General features: G+C 36.1%; 1 protein-coding gene across 5 annotated transcripts in view; it reads right to left on the minus strand.

Annotated features, from left to right (window-relative positions):
• Positions 1-13,336, minus strand: part of LOC121857262 (protein STIP1 homolog) — a 43,958-nt gene that overhangs the window by 14,669 nt on the left and 15,953 nt on the right. For 4 of the 5 annotated variants that reach the window (XM_042353250.1, XM_042353252.1, XM_042353255.1 and 1 more), the window contains 3 exons: positions 8,325-8,384; positions 2,682-2,771; positions 57-269 (listed from right to left, as the gene is read on the minus strand). In XM_042353250.1, coding sequence (XP_042209184.1) covers positions 57-269; positions 2,682-2,771; positions 8,325-8,384 — 363 coding nt within the window. The remainder of the gene's footprint in view (positions 1-56; positions 270-2,681; positions 2,772-8,324; positions 8,385-13,336) is intronic. The other variant, XM_042353251.1, reaches the window with a different exon arrangement.

Consider the following 13,336-nt stretch of genomic DNA (forward strand, 5'->3'; position numbering starts at 1 on the left):
CATTATGTTTGATGTTCACGTTGTTAGAGCGTATTTACACCAGTACCGGTACTTACTTTTTTACACTTTGAGGTTTGCTTTTCCTGATGATCACATTTTGAGCACTGCTAAGTATGGGATTATCTGGGAACTTGATGAGAAGCTTCTGGCCACAAAACTCGTAACCCTGTAGCGTCTCCATGGCACGGCCAGCAGCACCTTTATCCGCGTAGTTAACAAAAGCGCAGTATTTTTCTTTCAAAAGACGGACACTAGTAACATGACCTTGTCTGCAGAATAGATATGGAGAGCCAGAGAGTGTTTCATGAATGTAATGCCAGTACATCTGATAGAAAATATCCTCATTCAGAAATATAAATACAACAAATGCTAGATGATACACACTATCTTAAAGTCATGTCTATATTATCTACACTTTTTATATCTCTATCTCAGGGAATTTCTCCGCTACCAGGTCAATCTTCTGTACAATTCATGTCTCAACCAAAAATTAGAAGTTAGATCAATTTCAATTGTGAAGGGTTTAGGTAATGATCCTGTGTTGCTAAAGACAAATAATGATATCTCCATTAGCCGGAACAATTGGTGCAGAGCACTCCCGGGAATGAGAAATTTCTGGGGAACGAGACGACTCTCTCAAAGACGGAAAAAATCCCGTCCCAGGAATTTTCCGGGTACGGGAAAATTTTCTCAGAAGTTCCAGAAATAGTACATTACATTATCTCTCGAACCCAGAAAGAAATCCCCCATCCTCGGAACTTCCGGTAAATGCGCCTGATTTTCATCTCTCAATCCCAGAAACAAATACCCCGTCCAAGGAAATTTCCAGGTACCAAGAAGATTTTTTCGGTATTTTCCAGAAAATGTGTCCCTCTGAAAACCGTTCTCAAAGCTGGAATTTCCAGGAAAATTCTGGCTTAGGGAAAGATTTTCTGAGAAAATTTCAATTCCGGTTATTGGAGAGTTCCGGTTGAGGGATTCCGGCTAACAGACACATTATTGTAGTCAAGAGCTGAAGATACCAACTTCAAGATGAACATTCATGTGAATAAAAACAGATCAAGTAGAAGGATATACCATAATGTTTTAAAATTTTCCTTTCCATATTTATAAAAGAGCAATAAAGGGCAAGTCATTAGGTCAGGTACAATTAAAGTGTCAGATATAAAAGTTAATGTAACCCACATTTCCCCTTAAAAAATAAGCCAGTAACCTATTTTTAATAGAATGGAGTAAGTATCATTAGCTAATCACATTCATCAATCAAAGTGCCATGCCTACTCTGTGACATTAATTGATCATACCCAGGATACCTGGTGACTGTACCAAGGTGTGACCATATTTTAAATAAAGCAAGTCACAGTGACCAAATTTTCACAGGCAACTTGTGTGCCATAAAGTAGTTATGCCCATAAAGTCAGTCTGTCTGTTTTAACATAATTTTCCAAGATGCATGGCAGGTTATTACTTAAAGGGGTGAGAATGTGTCACTAGATGATCACACCCATCAAGTCTGGTAACTGTAGGATGTTATCATCAAAATTATATAAAATAAAGAACAATATACACTGGCCTAGTTTTTTCAAGAGTTATTACATATAATTTAGGTGACCATATACAGTTGGAATTATAGGATGTGAGAAAATATGTAGCCGATGGAGATATCTGGCATCTCCTCCAGGAAGTGGGTAGTATTTTTTCATGAAAGAATCACTTCGATTTGTTGGGTCGAGGTGATTCATTATTGAAAAAAATATTACCCATTACCTTGAGGAGATGCCAGATGTCTTCATCGGCCACATATTTTCTTACTTCCTATAATGCCAACTGTATACCAAGGCTGGTGACTGCAGCAAGTAGTAGTGTTGGACTACTGCTGAACAATGAACATCACCATAATCATGCTTATTTGGTGGCTGAACACATGAAGCAACAACACTCACATCTTGTACAAGCAATATAGATACAGTATATGGGGTGTCCATAAATGAACTGACCCATCTTAAAAGTTAACATCCTCAAAAATTAGACAGAACATGGAGCACAAGTGGAAGTCAACTGAGACCCCCACCCCCCCCACAAAAAAAATGAAAAAAAAAAAAATTATGAGTTGTTCGTCAAGAATAATAAAACCCTCATGTTCTACCCATAATGTTTTTGAGGCTAATAAGTTTTAAAATGGGTCAGATAATTTATGAACAACCTACATAATACCTGTACTAACAAATGGAAGCGAGAAATATGGTGAACTGCTGGAGTGACAGGAAGACTGATTGACAGACACATGGGCAGATGGCACAATACCACAATAGACTCAGGCTCTGTCTTGTATCAGCATGAAAATAACTGGTAGAAGAATCTTTAAAACAACAATAATTTATAATCTTGGTTTTAAATATACAGTACAGTACCACTGAACACAGCATGTCTTCTATATACCATGTATGAACTTACTGGCCCTGAATACTACACCCTTATGAATTTACTGGCCCTGTATACTGTATTACTACACCCTTATGAACTTACTGGCCCTGTATACTGTATTACTACACCCTTGTCAACTTACTAGCCCTGTATACTGTCTTACTACACCCTTCTGAATAATGATACTGAGACAGACCAACAGACAAGAACCACAAACAAGGCATGGCACAATTAAAGTACATTAGTATAAAACTTACTTTGAAAACAACTGGCTAAGCATTTTTTCCGTAACTTCTGGTAAAACATTGCCAACCCATAATGATGTTAACCCTTCCGGATTTCTAGGACTGAAAGAAATAAAGAAACAAGTAGTTATTACAATATCATTATAAAAAAGCATATTAAGTGATGTACTGTAATATTTCATTCATATATTCAGCTTCTTTGTTTGGGTAAGTATAGTTTTAAATGAAGTACAGTACAGGTACCCTAAAATAATCTGACAAGTCATCATAATGGATCACGTTTCATGGTCTAGATGTTTTGGTGATGTACAGTCAACTACAGTTCACCTGTCCCTCTGAACCACAAACCCGAGATTCAGAGTCATGAATCCGAAGCGTTTATGAACAGAGTACAGTAATGTATCAATCTACTGCTTCAGGTTCACGAGTCTGAATCTCAGGGTTCGTGGTTGAGGGGGAGAAGCGAACAGACTTTAGTAGTTGACTATACCTGAAGGTTTATTATATGGTAGTACAAGTCAACTTATTTCACAAGGAAGATACAGTGTGTACATTTATCTACAACACTAAAAACACCAAATTATGTGCACAACAAGTAATAACACTAAATTATGTGCACAATATGTAATAACACTAAATTATGTGAACAATATGTAAACACAACACCAAATTTTTTGCAGCTGACATTATTACTAAATTATGTACAAAACATCAAACAACAACACTAAATTATGTGCACATTACATAACAACACTAAATTATGTGAGCAACAAGGAACAACAACACTAAATCATGTGCACAACATCTAACAACACCATTAAATTATGTGCACAACAGGACAGCACCACTAAATTATGTACAAAACATTGAACAACACTAAATTATGTGAACAACAAGGAACAACAACAACACTAAATCATGTGCACAACTTCTAACACCATTAAATTATGTGTACAACATCTAACAACACCACTAAATTATGTGCACAACATGACAACACCACTAAATTAAGTACACAACATCTAACACATTAAATTATGTGCACAACATCTAGCAACACCACTACATAATGTGCACATGACAACACCACTAAATTACAAGTACCACCAATAAACAATTATGTTCACACGTAATCTTGTGCATCAGCAAGAACTCCCTTTGCGTTTTTACATAAATAACTTCACAGGCATTGTCTTAGTCGAGGCCAATACCCTGGGGTCTAATTCACTAACAGTTCATACTATGGTTCTCCCCATGCAGCTTGGCAAAGCACTGTCATTACCTACAGATCAGCCCCTCCCAAGCTTAATTCACCTTATGAAAGTCATATTATCCACCTTCTAAATTTTCAATGTGTTCAGTTATCTAACTTTTCCTTCAAATATCCTTGTCAGACTTGTTATATTATCCAACATACAGTACAGCAGGGCTCGGATAACAGGGCCTTTAATACAGTCCCCCACAAACTAAGCTTTATTACTGTACTTATCTTACATCTTAAAAATTAGGACAGTATTTCACTTAATTTCATCACTTCGCAATCATCAGGTATACTTTTTCTAACAATTGTACTTCACTTCAATACTTCACAATCATCACATACACTTTTTCTAACGTCTCAGTGTACTAATAAACATGTCCTTACAAAAGAAGCCCCAAGCTCCACAAAGACCTACTAAATAAAATGGCACGTTCAGTAGGTCGCCTGAATCACACTGCACAACAAAGATATATACTGTACATAAGAGATAGGGTGTTTCATCTATCTCATCATCATTGTTTTATGCCCAAGTTCAAATGTATGTATGCTGTAGCAACTAATAAAGCAAATTCACTCAATGTACAGCTAGACAGATGGACAGAACCCTAACTGCTCACCCCTGTCCTGGACTGACACCTGTTTGGGGTGTCTAACATTAGCACTTTGCTACCTTTACTAACTGCAACTTTGGGCACTTAACATTACCTCTTTTTTCAGTCATCTGCCATGGTCAATGACAGTAATAATTGACAATTGATAATAAGGAGTAAAGAAATTCCTGTTGAGTAAATAATGTGAAACAGCAGAACTCCTCTAATTTGGACTACAGTATTTAGATGTTTAGAGTAGGTAGTTAACGAGGCTTACCCTACCGTATTTTATGGCATATAAGACGCACTTTTTTTGTCTGATAAATCGAAAAAAAAAAAATCAGCTTGCGTCCTATATGTGAAGTTGAGGTCTCCTATAAGCTAATGAATCCCCCAGTTGCTGTCTGTTGTAGGCTAAATTCTACCTAACCCAACTCCAGTATTAAAAATATGTTACTGCTTACTTAAAAACATCATTATTTTTAATTAATTAAAAATATAATTATTGTGCATATAAAACTGGATTTATAACTACTGTACTGATGATGATAACCAAAGACGATTAACGTCTGTACAGCAGACACTCAACTCTTCAGTGTAGCTAAGCAGTAACCATTTCTGAACTCTTACAAGCATTACAATCTATTAATGCCACATCTGCAACATTTATTTTTAAATCTACAAATACCCGATACAAATGAAGATTTACATATAACTTTCTTTTCACATTTACGTCTGTTAACATTGCTGGCAGCACTGCAGCCAGATTAGACTCGTCACTGTAATTTTCTTCTTTATTTTTACTCAGTTATGGGCACACACTATCCTACATAAATAGTGTGAAAAAAGTAAAAGAAATAATTGTCTTAAGGCCAAACACATAAAGGGAATATACATTTCTTTGCACGAGTTAGCTGGCTCACTGAGGGAGCAGGAGGGGGCAGGGCATGGGAGGGGAGGAGCATTGCTAAGGATTCAGTAGAGGTAGCATCTGCATTGCTATGGTGAACCAGGGAATATATGCAAATGGTGACTATGTTAAACTTTCATTTGGCTTTTGCTTATTGGTTTGGCATTACATTATTTTTTTGTTGTAATTTACTTATTGGCATTATTTTTATTTATTCCTCACATTTAGTGGTTCTGTATATATTATTTTAAGAAAACTATGGCTACAGGAGGAAAATCCACACACAAGATTTTTTCCTATATACTCCCTGCTGAAATGGGGGGTGCGTCTTATATGGCTGTGCGTCTTATGTGCCGTAAAATACACTGCTTCTCTAATCAAAGATAAGTATAAAATTTTTAAACATACCTAAAAAACTACAGGAAGAAGTTATAAACCAGGATATTAAACAAGGGGGACTCTGGCCATGAATCATTCCCCCATGAAGTTTATCACAATTATCACACTCCACTATATAATTTTGAGAACTGAAAATCATTATAGATCATAAAAAAAAAATCTGTAAAAATACTTTCCTGCATCAAAAATTCTACAGGGAGAGAATCACATACAGAATATACAGTGTACTATATAAAAAGATAAGAAGGCAATTAGGGAAAAATATCATCATGGTAATTGTAATATTGTACTATACTATACATCAATAACTAACATTCTTCATGCAATCCTTCTTAACACTTATATAATCTATATCAAGATTCACTTACAGAGAATACAACAGCTTCATGCTAGTAACTCGATCTATCACTAGTTTAACACATATAGAACTTGATGCATCACTTCAGAGAGCGAGAGTTATGGTGGTTTTGGTTCTGCCTCCACCTTATACAGTACCGGTATAGGGTATCGACTGGTGATGGTTATTGAGGAAATATACATGCATGTGTATCTTTGTGTATGAGGGTGTAGTTATAAAGAACTTAACCTATCACAAAAAATATATAAACAGTATATGATGTGTGTGTACTGTGTGTATTGTATGTGGCTGTAATAATGAAGAGTTATATCTATCTAATTTGATCTCATATATACCACAAGACACCCAAAATCATTCTCTAAATTATAGACTTTTAACTGGTGTTCAGATCCTCCTGAGTTCTCTCAGTTCATGCACTAAATAATCTTCTTAACTGGTGATGCAGTTACTGCCTCTCTTAACAGGCTCACTTCAGCTACGGCACAAAGATCATGGCCGAATTAAAGTAAAAAGTGTACTGATATTCTGCCATAATTAGATGCATTCTTTTATCCACTGTAAAGGTGAAATGACCAGCTTACAAGCCTTGGTACAGTATACCGGTGTCCATACGAAGGATAAAAATGTGAAATTGAACAATGAAAGGAACAATACATATTACAGTAAATGATTATGATGAATGTTGCCAGTAATAATAATGACAAACATTGAGCTGAATTTTTACAGTTTACATGAAAAATTCTTCTAGTTTCATCAACATTCTATGTCTATTGAAAGACAAATTTCAATATTGTAATTAAGTACTTGTACAGTCGAACCTCATTATTTTGTGGTTTGATAGTTTACTTTTGTTATTTCTAGGCACCCTGAATTATTCCCATTTTCCACACTTATATTTTGTGGTGTAAGATTACAAAAATTACCCTTTTTTTCAAATGATCAAGCTAACAAAGTGACCGTTTCCACCAGGCATCAATAGATGGCAGCATGGGCCTCCAAGGCATTGCTTACCCACACAGCACCTACAGACGACTCCTAAATAAGAAGATTCACGACCAGAAGCATTATTACTCATTACTTCTCCAGGTAAGTTAAAATAAAGTGTTTTTAGATTAAATATTCAAGATGAAGTTAAATCAAAACAAAATTGAATGCTTGGTAAGAAGACCATTGAAAAGTTTTACCTATTTAATTTCTTAAAAAGAAAAAAGAAAAAAAGAATTAAATACTCTTTACATGTTTCATCTAATGTTTATTTTTAATGTTTTATACTGTAGCTGAACATATCTTCAGATGAATCAACCAAAGACAAGCTTAAGTTTCCTGCATGTGTTCATAGTTGGCAGCTTTCACACTCAGTTCTACACTCAACCTCTGTGTTGTGTGGACACTCACTATTCATTTAAGTAGTTCAAGAAGTGAGAAAAAAGTGGTGTGGTGTCTAAGTTAAGTTGTCATGAGTGAGCTGCATCACTAATGGAATTAGTTTCATGTTTATTTTGGCTGTAGTCCTGTACTCTATACCTCCTATTGGTATATAGTTGACAATATCCCACAATTCACTATTTCACGGTAGCTCTCAACCCCACTCTCGTGATATATTGAGGGTCAACTGTACAGTACAATATTTCAACATCTGGCTTGTATCATCATAAAGTATCTGAAATTCAAAACAAAAGTACTCTATACACATACAATGAACAGTTTATTTGTGTAATATATCTGAGCCTTCTTACTACCCATTAATTTTCCAATACTGTACATCTATACATATAATTATTCACCGTTAAGTGGAGAGCAACCGTGAGACAAGGTGCAAATAACTGGTGCAGACGGTACAAAACCTTTTCCCCTTCTACCTAAGATGTTTGTTTAAGATACTAACAACTATCAACTACACATGGCAACATTTATCATAACACTACAGTAATTACATCCAAATTTAAAAAAAAGAGGCAACACTAATCCAAAAACTACTAGTGCAAGGTTATTCCGTGACAACTTTAAGAGGTAAAGGTATTCTATAGCAAAAATAAGTAAAAGAGGCATACAAATAAAAGAAGAATATATGAGCAATAAAATAATAATCCAGATTACAGGAGTTCTACTGCATATTGTAATGAGTTAGATATCATACCTGACATGACTGACATGACGGTTCCGTGTTAAAGGCGTATCATCATATGCACTGTACGTCCTTCATGTAAGGGAGACTTTGAGTTAAAAGAGGAATCCAGATAATTACTGCTGACAAGTTTTATACACACACACACATATTACACTGTATAGCTTCAATAACTTAGGCATGTAGTACAAATAAACACACACGCACATCACACTGTATAGCTTCAATAACTTAAGAGCACACACACACACACACATTGCACTGTATAGCTTCTATAACATAGGGACACACACACACACGCACACACACACATACACATATAACAACATCACTCCTTAGTCAACAATGGGACAGTAGAGAGGTACAAATGTAGAAGGCACAAAATCGATTTTCAGAGGCCAAGAAGATGAGCAAGAGACTGTCTTATGCCAGGCACCCCTGAGCACAGTTGTCAGCACCCAAGACATGCAAAGTTTGACAGCAAGTGAATATATTACCGTACATAAAGATAAAGTATTGCTGTAAGTGGTGAACACACTGCAGCCTGCCAACCTAACAATTCTGGATGGGTTGGGTATATGACTTGAAGACCATTGTAGAAACAAGGTCGGAGACTCATCTCACTAGCGCATCGCTTGAACCCACTCAACCAAGTGAGAGAGATTGTGCCAGTTCTCATCCTGGTGGGTTACGACTTCACTCTAAGAATGAAGTAAGGATAGCTCGGTCAGTCACTCATCTCCTCAGCCAGAAAAAAATGGATTTCATGCTACAATCCTCCATTAATGGCTTATGGAGCCTGGTAAGTGACCTGTGAGACCTAAAACAGCTCTGAAAAATAGAAGACTGTAAAGTGTTAAGTAACTATTTCAAAATGATCCCAAAAATAAAAAGCACAACCATTAAAGACAAACATACAACATTATATTAACCTTAAGAACTTCTTCACTTAACACAGAGACTCTGGCTGAAGACCAAACACCTCACTCTAGGACACGTTTAATGCTAATGAAAAGACAGACTCTCTTACATCATGTCAACATCTATGCAATTATGTTGAGCAATCTTAATTAATTCTCAAGTAACAGATTTCTTTCTCTGTTATGCTTATAACTTACAAGATATGATTATGAATGGCAAAATCATATTGAATTTCCTTCACGGTGCCTGGTAACATTAATGTAAGACTTAAAGGCAAGAGAAGTCATAGGAGTGAGTGCTGTTTTCCCAATTTCAGAATTGGATGCATATACAGTAGTAATTTTTCTTGTTAGAATTTTAACACACTTAATTTAACCAAACCCGAGGACCTTCCAAAAGATATATTCAGGATCCCTCTTAAGAACATTAAGTTTCAAAACTCTTTCCCCTGAAGGTAAAACTTGAGCAGACACTTTTAAGGACACATCTGTCAAAGACTATTAATCACAAGGAAGACAAAACAGTTTATAGAGACCCAACAAGATACACAAGTTCCAAATGTCTCTGAAAAAGGAAAAAATAAGAAAAAAGGGGTCTTAAAAGATCATTGTAAGATACTCCAGAAAATGTCACCCCGAAGGCCTCACAGGAAGTCAATGAGGCAAATTCCACAACTAAATTATCCTACCAGAAAATCCAAGACAACTGTGGATGAAATCTAAGCAGTGTAGATTAAACTTGTCTAAAATATAATTGAATAATACTTGGAATTAGTTAAATATAATATACAGTACAGGGGGTCCCAGATTTATGAATGCCCGCCGATAAGAACAGGGTTAAACTTGGGATTTACAGTGCTTTATTTACCTGATGACTTATTTTTTACTTTCCTTTACTGTATTTTGTCATTCTATTTCTTCTTTTCTCTTAAATTAAGTGATTTTAGATGTTTACAAGGACTTAGGCTATGATATAGAGGGGTTTTAAACATTGTTTTGTAAGTATGGTATGTATATAGCATGTGTTCCGACTTATGTCCAAATCGACCTAAGAACGTCCTCAGGAACGGAACCCATTCGCAATCCGGGGACCCTGAGGAAAGACGGTGAGTACAATAACAGTCTCTTATATAGAGCCTGACAATCTCAAGTCCTCAAGACTGGGACATTCAACCCACAAATGGTACACAGTCAACCAGTATGTGGTGCACAGACAACCAATGAGTGGTGCACAGTCAACAGCACAGCATAGTTCTTATAATAGGGATGTTACCCTTTGGTTGCAACACTCAACTCAGATCAAGGAAAGCATTATTCCTATTCACTGAAAAGGCAGTCAAAAACATTTTTAACACCCCACATGATTTGCCAACTCTCAAACAGCTTACGTAAAGCCCATTGCATAAGCATAAGCATCGTGTATCACCCCTCACCTGACACCCACCCAGACCTCCAATGTAGGAATTTAATCAGATGTATATTAATTTTCTCCCTTGTTTTCACCATTATCAAATGAGTTTTGGACTTCATAACATTAAAATTTACTATGTGGATGTATTCTATATATCATACTACAACATATAAAAAGAGAAATGGAAGAACAATATGTAAGTTGTTTGACGAGTATTTATGAGAGGGATGTGATGAGCTGGGAAGTGTTCGTGTAAATCCAAGCCTCAATTTTTTTACGTTCCCTCTCCACTTCAATTACCATTACGAGTGTTGGAGCAAAAACGAGACTTTCGATTCAGAAGAGCCTGAGGAGAGGATTGATGAGGATAACGGCAATGAGACGACTGTACTGTATCCACAGCAAGAGTCGTAGATCAATTTCCTATTTGCTTGGTGCCGTGCTATGAAGTTCATCGCACAAAGAAACAATTCAAGAAAACAGGCAAATGTAATCAGATGTTCAGAAATATTACACTATATTTATGTATATTTTTTTCTATATTTTTTTTTTTCTTACATTCCTGTATGTATTTCATATACAGTACAGTAGTTGTACTAATAAAAACTGCATGATTGTACCACAATGTTTACTTTACCGGACATCAAGCAAATCAACAAAAAATATTTTATTGATAAATTTTCACCTAAAATAGAGTACAGTATACAGTACTGTACTTGTATACGGTAAGCAGACACTTTTGGAGTGTTTTGATGAATGTATTGTTTATACCACAAGAATAATCCTTAGTGAGTATTTCTAACCACATCTAGTACAGTTTAGGCCAATTTTCATATCATTAACTGAACAATTGATGTATCTTACATTTTCTGCCATCAAATACAGTATTATTTTTTAAGAGATCTTTATGCCATATATGGAACTTTATAGTCTTGTAAAATTAGAAAAATAGTAAGAAAGAAGGTCCAATTAGGATTAATCATCAGTACGAGAGTGGGTATGGCCTATATGAAAACAAACAAAGGATGTTTTCCACCAACGAGAAAGAGGAGGATACCTCCAGGGACACAATGGTGCTGTAATATCTCTCGTCTTATTAGAAGCTGCTATGGCATTCCATCAATGGTGCCAGGCAGCACAGACCATGATATGCACCCCTGGTAGATTGTCCACAAAAGGTATGAGGTTGGTGAGTGAAGGAGGATGGGATGCAGCAGATTTTGAGCTGATACCCATTGGAATTCTACTTGTTGCCCTCATCAACCACCTAAAAGTAAACATTTTAAAATATCTAAAATAATGGGGTGGTGAGAATTAAAATATTCATGTGCTTTTAATAAACTCTTGGAGTCACTAATAATACACTTTTTGAAAATGAGTCAGAGGTGTAAAAATGGTAAGCGGTATAACTAGAATAGCAAAATGTTTGGCCATAAAAATAGATGCACCAGCAGATAGAACACCAAACTACTTCAAGTAAAATTCAATGATGGCTGAAAATTTTATCATTCCAGCATCAGACTTGGAACCAACTGTGTAAACTGGACTAAAGGATGTATGTTGGGAAATACAATATTACTCCAGAAAATGCAAATGCAATCTATCAATATAAAAAATCAGATTTATTAGCTGAAAAATATCAGCAAAAAGTAATCTGCAATGGTTCCCATACCAGGACAGTGGGAAGTGCTATGGATGTTTCCTGTTTTTTGGGTACTTGGATGTTATCTATTAAACAATGAAGCCAGTAACCAAAATGCTGGGGAAGACAAGGGGAGTGCTCATACACTGGAAACAGGTCCCTCCCCAAGCACAAGTGAGTGAGTTTGGTAGTTTTTATGAATATGGTACAAGCATTTAATTGAGAGTGACTGGAATCATAAATCTAGTGGAGGTTACCGAGCATCACTCAAGTCTTGGGATTAGGAAAGATCTAAAAGCCTCTGCTGCCCACTGAGCAGCCACATAATGGATTGCATCTAGATCTTGTAGCAGTTGTTGCTGAGGAGTATATCTCACACTCATAGTCCAGCTTTGATCTAATCAGTATTTGAAATAATCTGATAACAATAGCATGATCAACACCCCAAGATGTATGAGCTAAAACTTTCATAATGTCTAAAGATCTGAAGCACAACATTTGAAGGCTCCTCAGATGAGGTACCCACGTCACTCTCTGATCAAATATCAATCAAAAGAATCTCATATCTTACACATAAGATTTTGGTGACTTTTAGAAAAAAATCTGAATCCACATGAACTCTTCACAACCGAGAGAAATAAATAATTCGAGTTTTGAGGATGAAAAAGAACTATCAAAATCTATCAAAGGACTGAAAAAACTCCAGCCCTGTCTGACAGACTTGCAAAGAAAGTGACTTAAACAACCGCTACAAAATTTTATTGGCGCTTATATGAGTTATCCTTTCTCAGAACTGGTGGTGGACTCGGAGAATGATTCCAAGAAATTTTCCATAGCTACTGCACCACATGAGATGTATGTGTTTTTGCATTCACTGTCAACAAGTGTGAAGACCAAGACTTATGTCAAGCTTCCTTCATAACATGGCAACCACAGACCCTTTCCCATCAAAAGTGAACCACGTAATAGTCAGACGTGTGACAGTAATTACAGGTGTACGCAGATCTTTCTGCCCGTTGAGCCTTCCAAGTGATCCAGTTGTTCTAGGTAA

The sequence above is a fragment of the Homarus americanus genome, unplaced genomic scaffold (genome assembly GCF_018991925.1).
Source record: "Homarus americanus isolate GMGI-L3 unplaced genomic scaffold, GMGI_Hamer_2.0 scaffold20465, whole genome shotgun sequence".
In the NCBI taxonomy this organism is placed as follows: Eukaryota; Metazoa; Arthropoda; class Malacostraca; order Decapoda; family Nephropidae; genus Homarus; species Homarus americanus.